Raw genomic sequence first — 24,742 nt, 5'->3', positions numbered from 1 at the left:
TTTTACAATCTTGTTACAACTTGCACTTTGTAAAATTGTTTTGAGATTGCCGTCAACGCTTTTCAAGTATCTCAAATGAAAGCGAAAACTTTTCGGGCAGCCGAACGTGAGCGGCGTTTTAAATTTTCCTGCAAAAGTCGAGAGCAGTTTAGCACAGATTTATGAGCTAGACATGCGAGCATACTTCTATTCAAAAATTAAACCACTAAGCGGCCCAGTGAGGCAGACTGCATAAGTGGCTTGGTCTAAGCTAATTTGCCATAAGCATTGAACAACTTGCAAAAAGCGCGTGCAAAATGGCGCAGAAAATTGTTCAGGACTCTGCTGAATACATCTTGTCACATCAATGATGTGTGTGTGTGTGTGCCTGTGTGGATTGTTTATTGACGCGTGTGGCTGTGTGCGTGCTTGAAATTCATTTAGAGTATTTATCAGCAAGCATTGCCTTGCATATTTAATATAATTTGCCACACAAATTTGCCCAACTCCCACTTGATGAGGAATTCAGCGCGAATGCCTGGCAGCAACAGCAATAACATCAATAGTCAGATCTGCGGGATTCATGGCTTTTATTTATTATTCCAAATGTCAATTTGGAGTTTTCTATACGACTTTGTTCAGCAAACAGTGGCAGTCACATGTTTATCCTTTTATACCCTGTAGCCAGCCCCAAAATAAGTAGAATGCTCTTGAAAAATAAATGTTGTTCTAGGACTTGGATACAATTAGGGTTTTGTATACGGTTAGGGTTTTCGTGCATTATCCCTCTTTATTACTTATAATTGGCATTGCAAATGCCAATTAAATATAATGTGAAGGTATTAATAATCCCATAAAGCTAAAAGGATGAGCTGAGAGTCGTGCAAGCGTTTTTCATCTCCAACCCACACAGAACTATGGGAGGGATGGAGAGCAGCGAACGTGATTTACATGCATAGCTAATATGTAGATATGTATGTGTGGGCATGCTATGCCCTGTGTGGGTTTAAAGCGGCTTATCTGGCTGTTTACCAGAGCAACATTTTTCATGTTTACTCTGCAAACATGGGAGCAAATGCAAAGTCAGCCGCAAATTTCATTTGCGACTTTTGAAGGCGCCCGGCTAGAACGCGCACTTGTTGAACTTTGGCTTCTAGCGGCGGATCTAGACACGCGTCTGAATGGACTTGTGAAGGTTTTTTGTTTTTTTGTTTTTTTTTTTTTTTTTTAAATAAATTGCAATGCCATACACAGCAGTTGCTAATTAATTAAATATTCGCTTTGGCAGCGGAGTGCGCTTGACTTGTTTGTTAGTTAGTTATCATTCATTAGCATTAGACATGTGTTGCATTAGCCTGGAGTAAATCGATGTGTTTTGTGACAAGATAAATCACTTTGACGTACTAATGAGATGACGCTGACTCATTGCCCCAGAACTTAAGCTCATTAGCATCCTATGGAATGCGACGTTGATTCCCTGCGGCCATATTGAAGTATTGATTGGCGGCAAGTTGGGGTCCAGCTGTCGCTGTCGCTGTCAGTGTCACTGCCAGAAAGTTTTTGTCGAAATCATTAATTTATAAGTGAGACAACTCGTAGCACTAATCTCCCTAAAACGCAAAAACCAATGGAAAGTTTAAACTTTGCCAAATTGCTGAATGGATTTTCTGTGCACAAACGTCCAACGCGACGACTGCTCAACCGGGCGCTTTGGCATTTTCAAACAATTGATCTCATTGCGCAGCTTAATTCGTGGCCAAATTGACTCCAAGCTGGAAGTGAGTGCCCAACAACTTTTTGCTCTGGTTTGAACTGTGGCCCGGCCAAAGTTGGTGTCCAAATGTTGATTACATTTGATATGCAACCCAGTGGGGCAAACATCACCAAGAGCACCAGGAGCACCAGGAGCACCAGCAGCAGCAACAGCAAGTGTGCAACTGTATAACTCAATGCATTTCTATGATTTGCATGCGGTTGCTGTATATTTGTTGTTGTTGAATGCAAATTGCAAGTAATTGGTGTGAAACAGCTGCTCGGTACGTGACCTCTTCGTGGGGAAGTCATTGAAACAACGCCCGATCTCAAGGATGTGCGGATGTGCAGTTGTGCAGTCAGCACGAAACGTGTATTTATTATTTACAAGCCGCATATCAGAACAGTTCAGCGCACAACAAACTTGCCAAACGGCTAGCATATACATATGTCACGTGGCCCAAATAAAGAAATGTGCTAAGCTCAAGGCGGCAATAGCGGCAGCAGGAATACACCAACACCAGCAGGAGCAGCTGGTGCAGCAGGAGCAGCAGCGGCTGCTTGGCAAGCACGAGATTAGCGGCGGCTACTTGGGCTAGACTTGAACCGGGCCAATGATAAGGAAATGCCACTACATAGTTTCTGCATTATGTCTAGGCATAATTCTGTGCCACAGCATTGTATAACTAACTCAGCAATGTTGTCTGCCGGCTATGCCATAGATGAAAGCCCAGCGAAGGCGAAGGGCTACTGTGTGGTCGTTGGCCCAGCTTCGTGAGCACCCATCGAGGGGCAAACGAAGAGAACGTGCCAAACATGTGCTAAAAAAGAGAGCGAGAGCGAGAGCGAGAGCTTTTGCTGTACTAAATGAACAAAGAGAAAGCTTTAAGAGAAGCGAGCTTCACATTTACGATATAAGCCCCATGTCCATGCTACACCTTATGATATATTCCCCCTAGCATGTTAAACCGAAATTGATATTTGTATGGCTAAGTGTTTGCATGTATGTTTGTGTGTGTGTGTGTATTTGTGTATGGCCTGCTTGTTTAGTGTAAATGCATTACAAGAGCAACAACAACGGCAACAAACTGAAACTACATAAACGTGTGTAAGTGGTTTAACAAGTCCTGAAATTTTAAATACGCGCAAATTTCAGAGGGCTGAACTTAAACAACGCTTCAACTAATTGACTAGACAAATTTTTGTAGCTTTAATTAGCAGCAACAGCTCAGGGGCGTGACTGGAGCATACGTATCAACAGAGAATTAGCTCATCGAGCCAATTATTCAGTGCCTACCTCACCTAGTTAGCGATTGAGCTCACATGCAGTCAGTTTTTAAAGCGCTACGTATACGTAATATTTCAGAATATCGGTTTTGACAAGGCACTGCATGTATGTAAGTGCATTCGTGTGAGAAGGGGCTGAGCTGGAGGCAGGAGGCAGGTCATGTTGTGTAAACAGCTGGTCCATCTACGTCTGGGTCAAATTATGTGCGGTCAACAAGGTTAGCAGCTGAAGGGCTAAAGGGCCCAATTTCTTCAATTGCGGCATGTGTTGCATGCAACATTGCGGTCGATTATGTTTGTGCTCGTTTTCGAATTGTTTCTATTGCTGTTGTTGTCCGACAATAGGCAAGGCACAGCGCTCATCTCCGAAGATATGCTATAGCAATACCTATGCCAATGGCCAGTTGCAAATTTAATTACAATTTAAATGCTAAACTTGACTAGTTGGATGTAAATTTAATATAAATTTATTGAATGATATTGGGGCGAGAATTACAAATAATATTCGGTATTTTGTCAGAATATCAAATACTATAATCGGCCTGAATGGCGTCAATTTACCGAATGGGCGTAAATAATTAATTCGCTTCCAATTCAGTTTTCGGGTTTGCTTTTATTTTTTCATTTTGGTTGCTCACCTGATTGATGGTGATTGTTAATAATTATGGCGCACTTGCGGACCAACCGCTTGTGTTACTAGCCATGGCTCCCATAATTAAGCAATGTAAAGCTTTGTGGCACTCGCGGTGCGTGCTGTCGGTCGTCACATGTGGCTAATTAAAACATATTGCTTGTGGCCCTTTTGTCATGCGAAATAAAATTAGCAGATTTTTAAAGCGTGGCGTGAAATCTGCAATCATTTGTCAAACGGCACTCGGAAAGAGTGTGGAAGGAAAGCGAGGCGAACGCCATTAGGGATAGCATCATCAAAGCAAATCCTTTACGTCTATCGCATGTATCACATCCATGAACACACAACAGATAGAATAAAAGTAATAGAAGCCCACGCCAGCCGTCAAGCGTTAGCAAATTGGCAAGCGGCGACAGCAGCAACAGCAACAACAGCAACAGCAACACCAATTGGTACACAAGAGATATCGACTCAAGCGTCCTCGAGCTGATGCCACTCATATACACACTCACACACGCAAACACAAAAGACACACACACACACACACAATGGCACACATATGCAAAGCTTAAGCGTACACATATCAAAAATAAACCATCAGGCGTGGTGGAGAAAAAAGACGACGTCATATCAACATTAGTCAATGTCGCCCAACTGGTTACCCGTGTCTAGGCTTTTTCCATGGCCATGTACACGATTCCGCGCAGCCTCCACACCGTGGTGTAATCTGTCCAGGCGCTTGCCGTATCCTTGCCGCTTTGAATAATTGAGCGTCGCCTCTATCTGTTTGGTTGTGTGTGTTTGAGGATTGTCTAAAGTTTGAAAAATGTGCGTGACTCAGTTTGAGGCCGCGCCAACCGAGCTCGGACGTGGCCCTAATAAACTCCTATATAGGCTGCCTGCTATTGAAAAATTAATACCTTGAATTCAGCTTTAGTTTACAGAAAAAAAAAACTAGCAAAAGTTAATGTAAGCCGAGGCAGCGCAACCCTTTAACTATTTCGATTCACCTTTTAAACTATTTTCCATCAGCAAGGTCGATGAAGGATATTGTAATATTTTAATAAGCTTTAATATCTAGTTATAAATAATGCAAAAATTAAAAACAAATTTCTACTGCCTAGAAAATCATACAACTTTAATACAGATTTCCGATAGCAGGCATGAAGTGAAAAAAATTTCAAAGTTTCCAACTTTTCTCAATTTTCCATTGGTCGCATTTTGTTTTTGTCTTAAAGTGTGCCTTCTGCTTTCATAACTATGCAGTTTGAGCAGTGCAAATGATTCGGCAGAGAGATTTTAATAATGTTCTATCCATGGCTCATTATTATTGCAGGAACGTGAATTAGTGGGAAGTTTGCTGTGATTCCAGCTTTGGTCGGAAGACATCGAAAGCAGTCGATATAGAGCTGTACGATATAGTTAAATCGTGTTGCTACGATTTTGATTGCCATTATGCGGTATCTGCGACATGTGCTCCACATCCATCACAGGCCCAGCTACAAGTTCGAGTGTAGTTTATGCAATTCAACAAACTTTGCATAAAACCAAGCGCTTGCCTCAAACATGGAGCAGGCATGTGCATACGTGTGTATATCTATGTGTGCGTGCGTGCCCGTGTGTGTGCGTGTGTGTGTCAAGTATAAGAAAATGTTTGCTTTGGTGCTGAATTTCGCTCGAAACGTTTCATCTGGAACTGAAAGTGGCATGCACTGAGAAGATTGGCTTTGGGGAGAAGTTGCTGTGGCAACTTCAGCTAGCGTCTTCGTTGTATTGACTTGCACTTTGTGGCGCGTTGCGTTGCATATAAAATGGCTGCAAGACAATACATTAAGCGCAACTACGCAACGCGTCTGAAACAAGAAACGAAGAATGAGAAAAGGGAATCGGGAACCGGGGGAGGGAACGGGAACGGGCAGGAGAACGGCAGTGGGAACGGCAGCGGCAACGGTAGCGGTAACGGGTTTCATTTGCGGCTGACGTCTTTTGTGCGCATTTCCACTTTGGCACCTTTCTGCTGCACGCACGACTTGTGGCCACTTTGGCAGACTGTCATGGAGCTTGCATGTCCTCGTGTTTGTTAAAACTTCATTGTCAGATGCAAAGCAAACAGTTTACGCTTTTAAAATCCATTAACAAACAAAACAAAAAAAGGAAGCGAAGAAACGAAACGGAAACAGAGGAAAAATGCCACAGTCGTATGCGGCGTATGCGTAATGTGACTAAAACATGAAAAAATGACAGCAGAACGTGACATGTAACAGGTTATTGGAGCACACAAAGCAAACAACAACCATACGAACAACTTTATCCAAAAATCCTTTTACATCAGCTAAAGCAACAACAGCAGCAAAACCAGCAGCGGCAGCGGCGACAACAACAACAGCAACAGTAAAGATAAACAAACAAGCGAACAAAACTCGAGACACAGAAAAAAAAATCACAATATAAAGTACTGCAATTCATTCTGTTCAGCTGCTCTGCTCAGAGCTCTTCTTCCATCTTCCTTCGCCTTCGCCCTTCACTGTCTCTGTCTGAATGCTCTACTGAGGAAGGGCATGCAAGCATTCGCATAAAGCTGTGTAAACTTTTAATATGACTACAAGTACTTAAAGCATTGTGACAGTTAAGAGAGTTGTGCAAATATTTGATTTAATATTTATAGAACATATTGGAATTGCTATTTCTTTTTATTTTAGTTATCGATGTTTATCTCCCTGTCTGGGCTTAGCTCAAACATTTCTATATTTATTTCACACATTATTTACTTTATCAAGTGTCGCAAGTAGCTTTGCATGCTTTTATTTCATCATTCACTTATCTATTATTAAATTTCATTTAGTTTTTTCTTTATTTTTATTTTTTTAAATTTTATTTATATATAGGCTTTCTCTTTTGCTTTGCGCTTCTCGTTTCACTTCAATTTAGAGTATGAAAAATATCATTGTTTGAAAAACAACTTTTGCTCCTGTGCAAGTATTTGCCATGGGCTTATGCCTGTGCTTGTGCGTGTGTGTGTGTATGTGTGCATGTTTGTTGCATATGACATTTTATCTTTGTCACTAAATTGACACTTTAGTTAATGGATTTTGTATGTGTGAGTGTGGGTGTGAGCGAGGAACTGTGGAGTTCTCTATTGTATCTGACTGCCGCCATTTCTTTGCGCTGTTGCTCTTTATCTCTCTTGGATGACAAAAAACCACTGGATAACAAGTATCGCACGCACTTAGCTAGAATATTGCTCTTGCGCTCAAGTGTAAATGTAAGTACTTTGAATAATAACAATGCTCAATTTGATGGATGTATAACAAGTCTCTCAAGAATCACAATAGTGTGTGTGTGTGTGTGTGTGTGTGTGTGTGTGTGTGTGTGAGTAGGCCAATGTATGTCAAGCAGTGTGTGAATTATTCCACTGTCATGAATTGCCAAGCATTTTGAGTCAAATCATATGGACAACACATGTGTATTCAAATTATTAATTGTATGTAAGAAACTCAAGAAATAGGTGTACAAAACTTCTGCTAGGCAAAATGCGTCGCCGCCAGTTCGACAAGTGTGTCAAAAATACTATGGGAGCCAAGCGCGTAAGGATGGGTGAGTGCATTATTAAGGCATTGCAGTAGATAGGATAGATTGTATTGTAACGGAAGTCCATTTCGGTCTAGAGTCCAAATGTGTGCCGCTGAAGCGAGAAGCCAACAATAGCGCGAAAACGCAACAGATGCAGCAGCCAAACAGGAAGCAACAGCACCCGCAGTCTGCTAAGCATGCGGCCTCGCCTCAAGCCAATAAAGAGCTCATTGTACACTGGACACGCTCGGAGCGCCAAAACTATGAACCAATACGTTTGTTGCCACCCTGGTAGGTCTACCCCACGGCAATAACCACAAATAAATATTATGCGCATCCAGCGGACTCACTCTGAAATTGACTCAATCACTGTGTTAGGCATCGGACCTCAATCTACCGTCTGAGCGCTTTAATTTTAAATTGTGTATCTCCCTTTGCATCGCAAAAATTAAAAATTTACAAGCATTATATACAGTCAATAGTGCATTTCTCTTCATCTACGCACATACATACATACGTATAAATTCCATTTCATTTGGTAAAATATTTCCAGTTAAATCAGATATTTGATCAGCTCTTTATATTCATTTCTTTGCATCACGCTGTTTATAGCGTTACTATGCAAATTCCCATGGGATTTCAGCTGTCGCACTTTGTCAGATTTTTATATGAACTTAAATCAGATTTTGTTCATCGTTCCCGCTTAAATTGTGAGCAATAATTTACACACGCTTTTTCCGCAATGCGTCGGTCAAAATGGTTCGGAATGAGGGATTTGTAAGTTGGCCTGGTAAATAAATGAAATAATAAATTGGAAAAGTTCCGAGCAGGGCCGAGCCGCACTGAGCCGAGCCGAGCCTGAACGTGTGCTGGTATTCATCTAATCGAATATGCGCATCCAAATGCCTGGCTTCATCGGTGTGTGATTGGGGGACTGATCCGTTGAGTGACTGAGTGACAGGCGCACTTATCATATCACGGCATTTGACATTAATTGGCTGACAGCAATTTATAATCGGAATTTTCAATTTCTATGACTTGCTCACATGGCTGCTATAAGGAAATGTGAAAATGGCGAATGTAAAGACACATGGGAAATGTTATAGTCATTATATAGGTTATTGGAAGGTACATCGACACATGTATAGCTGGCTGTAGAAATCGAAAAAATACGATGATAACTCTTAATTGCTTTATCTCCATATGTTTGCAATGAGCCTAAGTGCCTCAGGTAAGCTCATTATAAAACTAAGCGATTCTAGTCGCACTCAGCTTGAAGCCTGAGCTGCACTTGAATGGCATGAAAGTGTCTTAATACGCAGCGGATTAAATTGATGGCAGACGGTGCGGCGCCGCTCGGTGGCAGATTCTGGTGCAGCGCAGCCGCATTGTGAAATAACTCATTCATCATAAGACAGCAGCCATACGGGGTTGAGGAAGGGGGCCGGGCCGACTGATGACAAAAGCGGCTGACAAGTGCAGATGAAATGTTGAAAGAGCCAAAATGAATACACAACGCAACAATTAATTGTCTGCATCGCTCGCCTTTGCCCGCATCCTTAGACTGACGCAGGTCTCCTGCCCCGGGCCAAGGGCATGAATGAATGAATGAATAAAGGCGGGGCACGTCGGGCAGGTCGCGCTCATGACACGCAATAATCGCGGAGCTTTTGTATTTAATTAATGGCTCGCCATATTGTTATAAAGGCTCTAGTATATACACATTTAAAGGCAAATTACTTATTTACTTCAGTAATTGAAAGCAGACGGCGCAGCAACAGCACGAGCAACAGCTGCCACATGCAACATTATATGCGGCTGTCATAAAGTGGCAAACTATGCGTTTGCCTTAAATATTACTATTAAATTAATTGTGTGTCAGTGGCCTGGATTTTTAGGTTTCATTTAATTAAAACGTTTATTAAGAAATTGCAATTGGTGTAAGAGAAATGAGGGCAAAAACTGACGGCGGCCACTCGGCCACATGCAAGATTTGCCGCATGATAAATTATCCTAATGATGACAGACGACCCAGAGGCGTGTCGGCACAAAAGCTACAGCTCAACAGCAGCACCAACACAACAAATAGCAACAACAACCAAGGTGAGCATCAGGTGTGTCCGGCTCAAAATTAGCCGTGTTAGACTAGGTTAAGTGCAGCTTGACTATTTGCCAAGAAATTTGTATTGGGCAGAATAACGTTAGGTAGAAAATTTAATTTCCCCTTAAGAATTCCATAGATAAACTGTTTACAATCCAAATGCAAAGATACTTTCTATAAAAAGATTTATTTATATCATTCATTGTAATCAATAAGTGCATTCAAAAAGGTTAACACAATTGCAGCAAACGTGAATTTAATTAACCATATTTTATCGTGTATTTACATCACATGCCTGCCCACCCGAAACAAAAATCGAAAACAATTAAAGTAGGTCAGAATACCTACAAGAATGTAATTAATTTGTTGCACAAATATGTTTGTAATTTATTAATTTCACCGCCATTATCAAGCATGCCTGGTCGTTGCTTTTCGTCGAAGAAAGCGAAATAGCCGAAAGAGGAACGGCCAAAATGAACTTTAAAGGCATGTCAAGGCTTCTCAGATGGAGTATATGTGTGTGTGTGTGGGTGTAAGAGCGACCCAGGTGGTGTTTCGCGCTCCAATCAAGCATTCTTGCGGACCAAGTGTTAATGACCAGCTTAAGAAAAATGAAGGCGTAGACAGGCGTAGGGGTCTGCGGGAGTGCTGCGACAAGTAATTATTAATGCGAAAGGCCTACGATTCGCTTGGACATATTTACGGTCATCTCCATGCAGAGATTTTATTGAAATGCGTTGTGATTGCGATAAAAGATAAAAATGAAATAATATACGAGAATTTTTGCATTTCAACTGAATTTTAAATGCGACTACAACAGCAACTGCAGCTGCAGAGCAGCAGCTGGCTGCAATGCGTGGCGAGCCATTAAGAATTTATGATGCGCCTCACAGCATCGCCGATTGCAAGTGCAAATCCTTCAGTTCGCATAGCTCTTGGATATTTCTGAACGCTGTGATATTCATACAGTTGCCCAATAAAAATCCTGGCCATTTAAATTGCCGTTAAATGACGCATGCAGTCTGTAGGTTCTTTGCAGTTTAATGAAAGGAAATTCACCTAGCTGATGCTACAATCTGTAACGGCCGCTAGCGTCCCTTTGACATGGATTGCAGTTTAACAACAAATTGATTATATTTAGCGTAAGTCGAGCGACGAATATTAATCGGCTTATTTGTATTGTTCCTGAAGCTGCAATCGGTAAAGCTTGAATATTGAGATTTTCTGTCTTTGTAAAAGTCATCTTTATTGTCTGAAATCGAAAAGCTAAAGACGTGATATAAATATGTCAAGCGAAATGGGACATTTACGATTTTCATTTCAAGAGCCGTGCCACAGGCTGCCCAGTGGGCCTTGGCTCAAGAGGGTCACGGCAAATTGCTGCAAAATATTTGCACAAGTCAAACCAAAGCCAAAACCCGAAACTGAAACGTAGTAGCTTGCAATTGCATTCACACTAGAGTCTGGGTCAGCAGTTACTCAGCTCATGTGTGTGTGTATGTGTGTTGGTCTCAAAAGTGGTTACCGAGTGAAAATGAAAACGTAAACCCTTAGAAATGTCTTGCCCGTCTGTGTGTACAACGGAAGTGGGTAAATAGCGCACAAGGAAATGTACAAATAAATATTTACAATTGAAAACCAACGGGAAATGCAACCGCCACGAGCCAACGAGAAGCGCTAAAACGTTTTACATATACAAATAAACTCTAACCCATTCGTTCATACATACACATAACATATGAGCCACACAAATACTTGAATCTATCAAGTATAAGTGATTGCGTTGGTGAATGGGGAAATGGCAATTCCTATGGCATCATTTAATTGCAGCTGCCGCCATAAATATAATCCTCATGGATTATTTAACTCAAGGGTCTCCACTAATCGGAAGCGTATCCAAATTGGATCTCTCAAAAATAGCTAACTTAAAAATTATATTCAAATCAGCGGCAATTTGCATCTGAATTGCTGCCCAAATAAAATTCAAGAGGAGGAAGTGGGAAAAAACACAAACAAAAATAGCTAGGGTTAGGTTGGCTATATGATACCAAACAATAAAATAAAAAATAAACTCTCTTTTTTTTTTGTAAAATACTTTATAATACTTTTAACGTTAACTTGAAATATTCCTTTTAGTCATATTTAGTTAAAATTTTATCGTGAAACACATTACACCCGATGACAGCGGTTTGCAGGGTGTAAACACATTGCGGCTGTTGTAGCTGTCTGTGTTAGCCACAAGGCGGCAATCAGTTGGAGTTTTAGCGGAAAATAGCTATAATAGTAGCTGATATGAATATCTAAACCAAAAAAGGCAAAGTATTGCAAAATGGCCTAAAAAGTATAACCAGGAAAAAGGCCGTCGAAACAGCTGCACACATGCTTGAAAAATCAAGCAAGAGCAACAGCAACAGCAACAGCAACAGCAACAACAAAAACAATAACAACAACTCGAGCTGAGCAGCGGCAGCAACCACAAAAGCAATTTCGATCAGGCACAGAGATAAAAGACTGGAAAAACTGAATCCGAGCTGAGGGGCAACGCAGCACATCAGTTACAAAAATGTAGGCTACTGTTGGCCAAAAAAAAAAAAAAAAAAAAAAAAAAAGAGAGAAAATACAGCAGAGGAACGGAGGCAGCATAAAATCAAGCCAGATAAACACACACACATATACAGAGACAGGGAAAATAAAAAAAATATAGATGCAAAAAGTCGAGTAGAAAGCGCTCTTTGTTGTGCCGTCTTCAGCGGCAACGGCAACGGCAACGGAGGCCCTCAATTGCCATTGAAGGTGCGCTAAAATTATGCAAATCATCGTAATTCCTTAACGGCGCGCGCAAAGGCAAAAGGATAGTGTGCAGAGCGTGCCAGGACATGCTTGCCTGCTTTGTCTATCAAATTGTCTGCCTATCCGCTGCTAGCTCCCTTTTTGGCAAGTTACAACCAAGATAATTGCCCCTCAAATTGAGGCTATGCAAACAGGCATGTAATGGAGCTGCTTCCCTTTGAGCGCCATTTCATGTGGTGCTATGTGTGTGTGTGTGTGTGTATTCCTAATGATGATATTTGCCTTAATAAAATATACCCAGCAAGCGCTGCGCATATGTAGTCAAGCTGAGAACTTTTGAGCTTAAATACTTATACAAGCGATATATTGACTGAAATGTGAGCGACAAAAATTAATAAATGTCAAATGGAATCGTAGTTGCCATGGGTTCCTCGACTATGCCACCTGCTGATGCTGACACCTTAACCACAGTTAGAGAGTCTCAGCTGCTGTTACGACACAAAAGCCCAAGCTGTCTGTATAAAATCAATAAATAATAATACCTAACGTTGCGCATACGACACGTTGCCTCAAAATATTATACGCAATACAGTATATGGGGTTAAATATACACACATACATATATACATTTAAAGCGATAGTTAAATCATTCCTTGACTTCCGGATTAATTTTGAATCCACCAAAAAGTTGTTTTGATAAATGCGGCCAGATCGCTGCTTGTTTAACTTTTGCGACATCGACTTTGAGTCGCCTACATGTTGTTTGCTCTAAATGCCGCGGGTCATTTATAAATCTTAGCTCTAAGCCTGGGCCAAAGCAATGCAAAAGTTTTCTCATTTTCCTGGTTATTTCGCGCAACATTAACTGAACTTATTAATCGTTAAGTATTACAGCAGCGTTGAGTAATAGAAGAAAGGTTAGCTATTTAAAAAAAAAAAAATAATAATAATAATACATTTCGCAGAAAATAACTAAGCGATACATAATTCTATCTCTCTGGGCTGCTATCAAACACATAAGCACGGCATTTGAGAAGATTGGCATGGCTTAGCTTTGTCAAACATGGCTCATGTTGGCATGCCCTTTGACCTCTGGGTCGTGTTAAGTGCTTGGCGCATGAAATTGTTAAAGCGTTTAGCGACATTGCATGAGCAATTTATACGCGTGGCCTGAACCACTTGAATCCTTGTTTAAGGATTTTATCGGTCCCACAGCGCACTGCTCAAGTGGGCTGTTATAAATATATGTGCATTTAGATTGTGAATGTTTTGAATATGCGTGCGAGTTGAAAGGCTATTAAAGACACGCCTGTTTTGGCCTGCTTTTAAGCGCTACTTACCGCACATTTGGGGCCAACAGAGAGCAAACGGCTGCAACTAGCTCTACTAGATGGTCTGCCTTAACGCTAAACTTGGCCACGAATGCTGCTTGCCAAATACAAACACAAATTTCTTGGGCTCAATGCCTGCAATGGGCCAACGTTGAGCAGAGCACGTAACGCTTTGAGCTCCTGTATGTGGGTGTGTGATGTATGTTCATGTATTAGTTTGGCCGCCATTCTGTGGGCCATAGAAGGCATGTCCTTAGTGCCGTAAAGGGACTTAGCTGGCACATATAAATTTATATTATTGAATACTCACAGAGACTCGCATACTGATGCGCGCATTGCGTATACGCAATGTTGTGTGGCTTTTCGACGACATTATGACAATTTAATACAATATAACTAACAAGTGTTTTCATTGTTATTGCTGTTCGCTTGTTCAACATGAACGAAATCAATGTGAAACCCAAATGCTAGTGAATGTGTTTTCGACCACAAATAAAAACATATGCAAAACATGGCTTAAAATCGGAGCTGAATAATGCGCTTTGAGTAAAAATAAATTATGCTGGCGCAGTTGGGCCCAACTAAGCCATTAAAGTTAGCACAATACTTTGTGTGGACTTAGCTCGCAAGCAACTCATGAAAACAGGTTGCCAATGTGCAAATGTGAAAAGCTAACAATGCAAACGGCTTTACATAGTAATATCCCATTGGTTCTGTCTCATGTTCTGTGTGCACAAAACCAGTTACAATTGCTGCCCAACTATAGGCCACATTTGCTTTGATGCATGCATTCCAATTAGTGCTCTGACAGGGCCTGGCTAGTTAGTATGTTTCATTTTGGAGAGTTCATTGTATGTGTGTAACATTTGTTTGCCAGCTATTCAGTCTTTAGTTTCTTTATGTTTTATTTAACAGTTTGAATTATTTAAGAGGATGAGGACCAGGTCTAGGATGACTCAAACTTTGACTTTCAAATGGCTTCAATGGAAATTATTTCCTTTGTGACTAATAGTCAAATAACTAAATACTTTAATACTTAAGGCTGACTTAAGAAGACAAAATATGTCATACCCTATACATATATGCCTTACATAATTTGTATCGTTAAGAAAAGACAAATGCTTCCCAGTATCTAGTATAGTCGAATATTAAGTCACAACAATTTAATATAGCCGGTTAGTTCATTTGTGTATCTACAGGGTATATTAATATTTGCAGGTATTTGCTCACAGAAAATCATAAACTGATATTTTATTTTGGCTTTCAAAAGCCTTTTATTTTCACATTTTTGCATATAACTCTTAAACGAATATTTATGAAAATCTCAATTTAATTCCGTTAAGGCAAGCACAAACACAGTTTTCAGCAAATCAATTTTCATGAAACGTATAACTTGAAGCCATAACAACAAATACAACAACAGCAACATTAAGAACAAGAACATTTGATTACCTCCGAATTTCGGACTTTAAATGGTCATTCAGTGGCTGTTCATAAATTACGGCAGTAGCAATTTAAACTGCTGTTGGAACAAAGGTGTGTGTCTTTGTGTGTCTGTGTGTGTGAGGGTGTGCAATAAAGTGCCAGTTGTTGCTGTTGCTGTCGCTCTTTGGTGCGCCTAAAAGCGGACATTGAATAAATTATTCAGCTGGCCACGCTGCTGTTGCCTTTTAATTCGTCCACTGTGAGATCACTGGGAGTGTGTCCGTGTGTCTGTCTGTGTGGGCGTGGACAGTGGGTACGTCGCTTTGCTTGCCCATAAAACTGCAGCATAACTTTGGGCGTCCTGGACGCACTCGCGTCTATTGAGCACGCATAAAACCTAACAGTTGTAATTCTGCTGTAAACACGCAACTCGAATGGCCCTAGAAGTGTGTGTGTGAGTGCCTGTGAGTGAGTGTGTGCTGGCTTTAGCCACACCCACCCACTCGAAAATACTTTCTGCACTGCGGCATAATTTCATTTATGTGGCAGCTTGTGGTCGGCCTGTTGATTTTATTGCTTTATAGTGCTAGTTGCCTTTTTGCCTTTTATATCATTTTTATTATTATTGATCATTTTAATATGTATTTCACATTCTATGATTTCATGTAGCACAATTGACGTTCATAAAAGTCCGTTAAAATGCCTTCAAATTACCTGAAAATTGCATTTACGGCTCCCACATCGCTCGTACTCCCAGGAGGCATGCCAAAGGCATTGTTGTCTCCCTTAGCACACGTAACATTTGTTTATTGTCTATTTGGTTGCTTACAAATTCATCTGCATAACAAATCCTCTGTCCATTGTCTACTTGGATATGGAATGGTTTATTTTCTCTAAGTATTTTCCATTTTGATGGAAAATGGAACTATGTTACAGTCGCATAAAGAAATCTTGGCCACTTTAGACACATTCACTCTATGTATTTCTATGCTGACTATTATTGCTTTAGAATAATAGTTAATGCTGCTTAAAAAAAATCTACATTTGATATCCGTAGTCTCTTTATATTTCCTTCACTCGGCGATCTCGAATTCGTGGTGGTAATATTTACTTCATTCCCTATTCTGTAATGGTTTTTCTTTTTGAAATGTTTGCAACAAACGGCAAGCCCACAAAGCATATATGTAGTGCTACAAAGTAGACAGACTATTCAAGCAAAAGCTTAAATTTGCAACTTTCAAGAAAACGTAACTTTTTTCATAAGGCTCTTTGAGTTGAGCTTATTGTTTGGTTTGCATAGATATAAAATATTTAAGTTTTTAGACTAACTACACGGTTTTCTATTTACTTGCCGTTGGAATGCGATAATATATTACTGCCATGGCAGCACTGCAATGCCGCAATAAAATACAGCCAAATAATTGTGGCTAAATATGTGTGAAATAAAAATGCATTTAAGTGCCGAAAAGCAGCTCTCGCTAGTTGGCCTGACCCAGTTCTAAGGCGACGCCACATGCTGGCAAATAAATGTAGCTCGCTCTTGGTTGGTGAACTTGGTGTTAAATATTTTACAATTTAAAATACAATTTAATTGAGTAAATAAAATACTTCAACACTTTACATAAAGTGTTCTCTATATTATGCTTAATCTTAGCTTTAGTATTTCTGCTGATGTCGAGCTAATACTCGTATTGCTCAGATAAAAATCAAGTGCCAAGCGCCACACTCGCCGCTCGAAGAATTTCCTGCACTCGGTTGGTTGTCCCAGAAACTTGATTGACTGGGCTGCCCTTACAGCTGAGATACGCTGACCCAGCGAATAGTTTCAAGTGCGCGTTTCTTATTACTTTATATTATTTTTTTGCATTCTTTCCGCTTTCCTCCTTTTTTTCGCTACACCTTAGATTCAATTTTAGATAAGTTGCATGGGTGCTGATAATATAATGCAATGCACACAGCGAGTGCAGCTCTAAAATGTATGTGTGCTGCACGGCAACCCCTTTGTTATGACACTCATAACTGCTTTGGGGTGGGGGTAGCAACTATGTTTGTGTGTGCGCTTCAATGTGGCAGCCAAACAAACAGCACAGCCGACATTTCCACTTGTCGAGCTCTGATAATAAAAACTGATAAGCAATGAGGGGCTTGGCGTTTTCTATGCATAAAACCAGACTGTCAGCCTCGGCCTCAGCCGCAGCCGCAGTCGCAGCTGCAGCGTCAGCCTCACCTCTGCTAAGAGCCAACGCAGCCCAGCCCCTTGCCGTGTCTCCCTTATCAGCGATGACCCGCGCTCTGAAGTGTCGACGACACATTGAAATGGCAATTTATGAATGCCAAGACACGCGAACGAGAAGCTTAAAGTGCAAACGGGTGATATGATGAGAAAATAAATACGAGAGTCGACTAGAAAATACCCCGCTCACAAAAAATGTGAACACTAACTTGAGTCAACTCAAGTTCAACAATACAAAGTCAACATTCTCTTCGTGCCGAACCAATGAGAGAGATATATGCAAATGTTATCTCTTAAATGTTATGCAGCGACATTTATTTTTGAGTGTCGCATAGTTTCGTTATCGTTATCGGTTGTTTACCGTATTATTTAGTGATTCAGCTGGTCTCTGTATTTCATTTGTTTCCTCTCGGGGTCTTTTTGAGGTTCACAGTCGAGATCAAGAGCAAGCGCTCATCAGTTGTGTGTAGCCCGAGAGATGAACAAAACGCTTTGTTTATCTGTGCTGTTGTGTGAGTATTCAACTTGAATAAGGTTTATTGAAATTTACATACAACAAGTGGTTTTCAGTTGTTGCACGAGTTGGCGCTGATTGCCAACTTGGCGCTGCGGATGTATCTCAGACAAATCGCATATTCGCATTTAGCGCCAATAACCGGAAATATCCGTTACGTGTGGACGTGGTGCACACCCACCAAAAGTTGAATATGATTTGCAGCTCCCAGGATATTGCGGACATCACTTGCCAGCCCAATGGACGATTTAAACCGTCGCTGACGGCCCTGGGGAATTGCAGTAATTCGGAAAAGGAAACCGTGGAAGTAGTCGTTGATAGTCATTGTCCATATACCACGTACCGTGTGGGCTATAAGCTGAACGATGACGAGTTTCTGGAGATATACAGAAGTTGTTTTGATGCTGCCAATCAAAGAGCGCACTTTGTCAAACATTTAGTTTATCCCGTTAAACTGAGTAAGTAAGCTGATCTCCAAAGCGATTCCAACCTAATGGTGACGTTTCTTGCAGACGGTCGACCTGCGCAGGCCTTCACCACAGATGGCATCATTAGCAGTGCTGCGGCCGCCACTTTCCAAAACAAGCACATATATAAGCGCTTCAAGGAGCTGCTCGGCCAAAGTCAGTCCTACGTGAACTCTCCGCGTGATTTGGTCTTTGACCGTGGCCATCTGGCACCCTCTCTGGATTTCGGCTTTGAGCAATATATGCGTCAAACCTTCAAGTACATCAATATTGTGGCTCAGTTCCGGAGCATCAATCGCAGCAATTGGAAAACGATAGAGTTCTGGATACGCAAGCAGCTCAAAAACGACCTCTACCCGGCGCTCCATGTGTGCACGGGTGTATTAGATGTACTCCAGTTGCCGGACAACCAAGGTCAGCTGACAGATATTTATCTGGGCGCACGCAATAGTAATCCCGTGCCCAAATGGCTGTACAAGCTTATTACCGACAACGCTGACACCTGTCTCGCTATTCTCACCTACAACAATATCCATGACTCGATGATCCCATCACCGAATTGCCGTCAGGTGGCGTGTCCTCTATCACTGCAGCTCATCCCTGAAAAAGAATCAGGCTTAACCTTTTGCTGCGACCCGCACGACTTCATTGAGAAGAATGTGCCGCAGTTGGGCACGTTTTGCTGAAGTAATATATAAATAAACGAGATATATAACGTTTCGCATGGAAAAAGGTAAAAAAATATGTAATAAATGTGTAATACATATGTCAGATGATAAAAGAGAAGAGTAGTCTTTCATAGATAAGTAAAATAACTATGAAATTATCAATATATGAAATAGATAAAATTTTAATTTGGAAAATTTTTTAACGAACGAACACCTGAAGATAATATCAATTTATTTTTAACTTCGTATTTCGTACGAAATTAATAGAATATAATTTAATAAGTTTGTTCAAAGTATCCCTTCGCACGAGTGTGTTTCCAGTATCTTCAACATTTATTTATACTCGTCCATACATGAAAAATGCATTTTACTAAAACACTATGCGGAAATGAGGTTTTGTACTTTTACTTCCGAGTTAATTTCCCATTATCAATGGGTTCCCCATTTCAAGAGGTTCAGGGCATATTGGTTTTTTTAAATGTATGTAACAGGCAGAAGGAGGAGGAGGCGTAGCAGAACCCATAGAGTATTTATATATATATATATTTGATCATGACAACGAGCTTGAGCCGATTTAGCCCTGCCCATCTGTCATTCCGTATAAAAATATAAGAGTGGATCGAGTTTGTTTTCAGAAATCGATAACTACTACCAATATTTGTTAGTTTATTGTTAGTTTTAAAGTTATATCTCCCTCCTTTTTAGACCTAGAGTCTCAAAATCTAATAATAGACTTATGCATTTTTATGGAATTTCTATTTCTGTTATATTGGCTTTCTATTATAAACTAAATTATACATAGGTTTAAGTCTCTAGTTTCGATTGGACCAGTATGCACGATTATGATTTAAGATCTGAAAAGCATATGCAATACAGTTTAGCAATCTTATCCTGAATGCAGGTTGAGTCTTCTTCGTAGGAATTTGTGCGACTGATGGATTCTACATCGACATCCACGTTATTGGTGACATTATTGTAAACGACAGTTGCAAAAAAGTCGGCGCTATTTTGATTCACTTTGAACTTGGTGCGATAGACATTAGTCTCCGTCTGTGGTAGCTCTCCGTGAAAATCGTGCTCTAGTCCGATTTTAAATTGCGTAGTATGTATATAGTCTAGAGTGAGATTATGGCAGAGGCTGCTCAGATTTTTCGCCCATAGATAATCGTTCATTCGCTCGATGACTCGGCCAGCTATACGATCCGACCAATCATAGTTGATCGTTTTATACGGCTTGCAAGTGCAATAGTGCTCGGGTATGCCGGCTTCCGAACAGTTGCGAACCGCATTCACTGGATAGAATAGCGATTGACAACTGGGACAATCGTTAGCCTTGGGCAATGGTGGAGAATTGGAACCACTGCCCAATTCAGCGATGTGCTTGAGTGTATTATGTAGATCGAAGTTGGATGTCAAGCGATTACGATTTATTTTAAGGGCTTTAGCATACTCCGGATACTGTTTTCGAAACCAGGGTGGCAAGTAGATGAACATCATGGGCAAACGCTCCTCTAGATAAGCACTGGCCAAGCTCATTAGTTGGCCATAACGGGCGCCGTGATCAGAGAAAAATATCACAATGCTCTCATCAAAGACACGATCCGCCTCAAAGTCGAGTAGATACTGTAGAACAAAATCCTCCATCATCGAAGGCATCATAGAGTCGTCGTGACTGAAACTGCTCGACCAGAATAGGCCCCAAATGGGTCGCTCGCTCACATAGCGCCTGGTAAACTCCTTCGCATAGTCATAGACGTAGCTACTGTGGATCCGTCGTCCGATGCAATATGTTAATGAGCATTTTTCGCATTTCCAAGTTTTCATCTCGCCATCGAAGGCTTTCAGCAAAGGTCTATAATAGTAGTCTGTGGGCTGTGTTAAAAATCCCGGCTTTAAATAATTAAAAGTGTTCATGCCAATCGAGTCCTCCGCGTAGGCTGTCAAGTATCCTACATTTTTCAAATATTTCCAGATGAACGGAAATTGATCAAAGCAGCCGTTATAATTAGTATCACAGACTTTCTCTTTGGCCGTGTCCGGCGAATAGCCACTGAGAATGGCCATTAAATTGGGGAAAGTATTGTCAGCCACCTGAATATAATATTGAAATATTTTTACAAATCACACTTATCTCATATATGTTTATTACCTTATTGTAGCCCTGCATTTCATACCAGCCCTTACGGGTTAGGTACTTGTAAACTTTGGGCATGGTGCGTCTCAGATTGATCCTCGAGAGGCTGTCAATGCCGAACATTATAACACTTGGTTTCCGGCGTGCCGCCTTAGCATTGTCCACTGCCACTGCTAAAGGTGTTGGTATGTGCTGAATGAATCCAAATGCATCGGTCTGCAGCACATTCGAATCGTTGGCCACTTCGCTACAGCCCACTATCATGCCTTGGACGTGTAACGGTACTACGTAATGTTGGCTAAAGTATTTCCTCGGTGGCAGGCTTTAGAGATCATAATTGAAGTTTAATGTTTTGAGATATAGAATAGATCGGAAATATACAAAAAAAAAAAAAATTGTTTTGATTTGAGTAAATGAATAGATAAATAAGAAAAACAATTAACGATCGCAAATATCTTGTGAATTTTACAGAATATTGAATATTTTGATTATTACTGCAGTACAATAAGGATATTAGATGCAAGTTAGGGTAAATTTAGGTTCACTTTGGTATCTGAACTTAAGAAAAAGTAGAATAGTAGTGACATGTTAAACAATTATGAGCATGTGCTCAAAGAACATTAACAGCCTATCGAACCTAACTATTGTTATCTCAATTTAGATCGTACGCAAAGTGATGCCACTGAGTCTTACTCGTTATAACTGTCGTGCTCCGCATATCTCGTTATTTCCTGGTAGTAGCAATTGTATTCTGTTTCACTAGAATTGAGAAGCTTCGCTGCGACATTTTCATCAATCCGGAGCACATAGCGCTTGCGGTTGAAATCGAAGATGGGTCTAATGAGATCCGAGTCATTTGTACACGTTTCGAATACCATTGGCTTATATATCTCCATTGCGTCCTTTGAGAAGGGATCAACAGAAGGCATTCTGCACTGCGCGCTATCGACATAGTACAGAGGCTGTGGCATTACTGTTTCTTCTTCTCCCTCATCGGTCTTGTTGAGAATTGCATGTTTTACAATTCTGTCAATTTTTACAGTTTTCGCTTTAATTTCCGTTTTACCCGATTCCAGCTCAACCATTGGGCTGTCATAATTTGAGCTTATATCCTTATTGGTAATATAGTACACGAGGAGCATTAGAAGGCAAAAGATAGCGAACCACTTAAAACGCGAATGCGGAACCGAAGTACTAGAACACATATTGCTGTGCACTTGGGAACGTATGGAGAAAGACTGTCGAGTCCCGGTGTGTTTTAAAGACGGTTGACAGCATACTGCATGTCGAAGAAGAAATTAATAAGAATTACTTAAGTGTACGTTGCAACCGCTTGTATTTGCCAATTAACAAATAACCTCCCAATTGCTTTTCAACTACGTTTTTTCAGCAGAAAGCTATCTGAACAACAGAATGAACAACGCGTCCCGGCACGAACTACAGCTATAAGTTACTTAAAAAGTATAATTTTAGCAAAGCTCACGCAAAATATTAAGTTTTTAAGTGTTTTCGCTCGTATTAATCGCGAATCGCGCAGCCCTGGTCTCCGACTCGACATGTCGATCAATTAATTAATCGTTAGAAAAATCCTAAGGATAACACATAAAAATAAAAATGCGTAAATGCGTACATGCATATAGGGAAAAATGATTTAAACGTATTTTATTTTATTGATGTAATGAAAAGTAGCAACACTTGCCTTTTTTCAGCAGAGAGCTATCTGAACAACAGAATAAACAACGCGTCCCGGCACGAACTACAGTTACAACTTATGTAATTTCAGTGAAGCTCACGCAAAATATTGAGTTATGAAGTGTTTGCGCTCGCGTTGATCGCGGAACGTGAATTGTTGTCAAGTAAAGTTAAAAAGGGATGACCAATCTCCCAACATTTATATTTATGAAGCTTTTGATTTTGTGGCCCGACGATTGCATCGAGAATTGATTAAGTTGATAGGCAAAAAAATGTATCTAATTTTAGGCATAAATGATTCGTAAGCTTAAATGATTTGATATAGGTATTATTGCTTTATTATCAGCCCATGCGCTACTAAAATTCAAGTGTGTTTTATTTTTAACCTTTAGTAACCTAAACAATGAGCAAATTAGGAAACATGATCTATAAACAACACGATGCGTGGAGCCTCAATGAACATTGCATATATTTATTTACAGGTTACATTATCTTTAAGGCTAATATGTAAATATGCATAAATAAATTCAAATAAATTATCGAGTGATGCCATATCATCAAAAAAAAAAATACTTTCTCAATATTTCCATAGATGGCGAATATTCAGATAGCGCCATCTATGACTCAAATGCAAGACAAATAAGACGCTACTTACAAACTGGCGAGCGTTCTCAACACTAAAGAAGAGGCAATTGGGATTTCTTATACAATTGCTGGTCACATTGACGAGTTTTAAGCGACATGTTGCTAGGCATTTCCATGTGGCGAAGCGCGTAAAAATACTAATTTTGTGTTGAACTGGTATTTTTCGGTAAGATCAGAGCGGTCATACTAATTTTGGCTTAGTTGATATTTGAGAAAATTTGAGCGTGTCTGCGCTTGCTAGCGGTGCGTGAAAATTATTTAAAACTAACAAATATGTAGTGAAAATTGAAAAAAATAATCAACGCACAACTTAGCTGGGCTACTGGGCGTTGAATTAGCAAAAGAGAAAAAAGATGTAATACGTATTATGCCTACAACTTTCCACCAAAGAAAAAAGAAAATTATATCCTTGCCCACGCAGGATAGCCGTGCAAAGCAAACACGAGAATAAAACCAAGACGAATGCCATTTGCCGCAATCATAACAGTGAAATACAAATTGAAAATAAAGCGGTGTATGAAATGCATTCGTGATTAATATAAGTGAAATGTGCAGCATGCAACAACGCGTTGTAAAGTAAAAGGCGAAGCAGAGAAGAACAAACAAAACCAACAAACACAACACAAGCCAACAAACGCGACGAGAGTGAGCGAGTCAGCGAGGGAGGGCGACAGTTAGTTGGAGAGAGACAGTAAGCACTCTGCACGGCCGTCGCCAACGTCAGCGTTAGCGTCGCAGTCGCAGTTGGAGTTGGCGTCGGAGTCGGAGTCGCGTCTGCCGCTCACAACAAATTATCGTTTAATTTCTTTCGTTTTTGCACAAACGCAAACCGGGTGACTTTTGTGCCTTCTGCATCCACCGCAGCCGCAGTCGCCGCGCCGCCGCCGCCAGCAACCACCCGCGCACGTCTTTTATCAGCCATTGATAACTGACTAACTCGCTGCAAAGCAGAGGTCGCCGCTCTGTGCCATGTTTGGCTAAAGGTGAGTCTATCAAACGCCCACAATTGACCTCGCGTTTAAAGTTGCGTAGGAAATGAATGCTAAATGTACGTAGAATTGGCTAAAAACACGTTTGCCAACGCTCTTTCGCGTCTGCGGCCAATTAAAAATGCAGCTAATAAAAAAAGACCTAAAGCCTTGTAGTCGAACCAATGTCGCAATACTCTATATTTAATTCATTTTTATTTTTAAAATTATTTCTTACAAATATCTCAATAATTCATAAAAAAAACGTATAATATTGAATACAATTCACTTTTTTTTTTTTAATTAAAACTAAAAGCTATAAGAATTTCCCATTTAAAAGTTCTAAGCCGTTTCCTATTGTCACACGAACTCTATATACTCACTTGATGTATGTAAACAGGGTATAAAGAGAAAATTATAACCGGCGCTCTGGCGGCTGTTGCGCTACTCCAACAACAACAACAGAACTGAGCAATAGCTACTACAAAGTCATGTGTGTGTGGGTGTGGGCGTGTGCATTGACCACACTACAACAAGTCAGCGCGTACTTTAAAT

The 24,742-nt window shown here is 40.5% G+C and overlaps 4 protein-coding genes across 8 annotated transcripts in view; 3 read left to right on the top strand and 1 right to left on the bottom strand.

Moving 5' to 3' along the window:
* The first annotated feature begins 7,056 nt into the window (after positions 1-7,056).
* On the top strand, positions 7,057-7,698 carry LOC6575047. Of its 2 annotated transcripts, none has more exons than XM_032733582.2 (2): positions 7,057-7,243; positions 7,300-7,698. In XM_032733582.2, exons 1-2 carry the CDS (start codon positions 7,180-7,182, stop codon positions 7,512-7,514), a joined length of 279 nt encoding a protein of 92 aa, XP_032589473.1. In that variant the 5' UTR covers positions 7,057-7,179; the 3' UTR covers positions 7,515-7,698. The 2 variants fall into 2 exon arrangements, with proteins under 2 accessions (XP_032589473.1, XP_002001067.1); XM_002001031.4 differs by having other exon boundaries at positions 7,064-7,243; positions 7,315-7,698.
* Positions 7,699-17,507: 9,809 nt separating this feature from the next.
* Positions 17,508-18,955, top strand: LOC6575046. Its single transcript, XM_002001030.4, has 3 exons — positions 17,508-17,611; positions 17,670-18,071; positions 18,126-18,955. The coding sequence occupies exons 1-3, from the start codon at positions 17,578-17,580 to the stop codon at positions 18,764-18,766; spliced, it is 1,077 nt and encodes a 358-aa protein (XP_002001066.2). The 5' UTR covers positions 17,508-17,577; the 3' UTR covers positions 18,767-18,955.
* Positions 18,956-19,147: 192 nt separating this feature from the next.
* Positions 19,148-22,147, bottom strand: LOC6575045. Its single transcript, XM_002001029.4, has 3 exons — positions 21,576-22,147; positions 20,898-21,204; positions 19,148-20,839 (listed from the first exon to the last, which is right to left on the bottom strand). Exons 1-3 carry the CDS (start codon positions 22,085-22,087, stop codon positions 19,589-19,591), a joined length of 2,070 nt encoding a protein of 689 aa, XP_002001065.3. The 5' UTR covers positions 22,088-22,147; the 3' UTR covers positions 19,148-19,588.
* A 1,267-nt stretch (positions 22,148-23,414) lies between these two features.
* LOC6575043 (ankyrin repeat domain-containing protein 50) overlaps positions 23,415-24,742 on the top strand; it is a 33,606-nt gene continuing 32,278 nt past the window's right edge. For all 4 annotated transcript variants that reach the window (XM_032729919.2, XM_032730346.2, XM_044007904.1 and 1 more), the window contains exon 1: positions 23,415-24,202. The gene's annotated coding sequence lies outside the window, so the exon portion shown is untranslated. The remainder of the gene's footprint in view (positions 24,203-24,742) is intronic.

The sequence above is a fragment of the Drosophila mojavensis genome, unplaced genomic scaffold, assembly GCF_018153725.1.
Source record: "Drosophila mojavensis isolate 15081-1352.22 unplaced genomic scaffold, ASM1815372v1 contig_231, whole genome shotgun sequence".
Lineage (NCBI taxonomy): Eukaryota > Metazoa > Arthropoda > Insecta > Diptera > Drosophilidae > Drosophila > Drosophila mojavensis.
The sequence above is the reverse complement of the archived record's forward strand: the minus strand, read 5'-3'. Positions and strand labels throughout refer to the sequence as shown.

What these genes read in the sequence shown, in the direction of transcription:
- LOC6575045 (XM_002001029.4), bottom strand. Translation starts at nt 22,087, where the DNA reads ATGTGTTCTAGTACTTCGGTTCCGCATTCGCGTTTTAAGTGGTTCGCT. An exon ending in GAGCACGACAGTTATAACGA is followed by an intron (nt 21,205 to 21,575) that starts GTAAGACTCAGT and finishes TGATCTCTAAAG; the next exon opens with CCTGCCACCGAGGAAATACT. An exon ending in AAATGCAGGGCTACAATAAG is followed by an intron (nt 20,840 to 20,897) that starts GTAATAAACATA and finishes TATTATATTCAG; the next exon opens with GTGGCTGACAATACTTTCCC.
- LOC6575047 (XM_032733582.2), top strand. Translation starts at nt 7,180, where the DNA reads ATGCGTCGCCGCCAGTTCGACAAGTGTGTCAAAAATACTATGGGAGCC. An exon ending in AGCCAAGCGCGTAAGGATGG is followed by an intron (nt 7,244 to 7,299) that starts GTGAGTGCATTA and finishes TTGTAACGGAAG; the next exon opens with TCCATTTCGGTCTAGAGTCC.
- LOC6575046 (XM_002001030.4), top strand. Translation starts at nt 17,578, where the DNA reads ATGAACAAAACGCTTTGTTTATCTGTGCTGTTGT. An exon ending in TTGTTTATCTGTGCTGTTGT is followed by an intron (nt 17,612 to 17,669) that starts GTGAGTATTCAA and finishes AGTGGTTTTCAG; the next exon opens with TTGTTGCACGAGTTGGCGCT. An exon ending in AGTTTATCCCGTTAAACTGA is followed by an intron (nt 18,072 to 18,125) that starts GTAAGTAAGCTG and finishes CGTTTCTTGCAG; the next exon opens with ACGGTCGACCTGCGCAGGCC.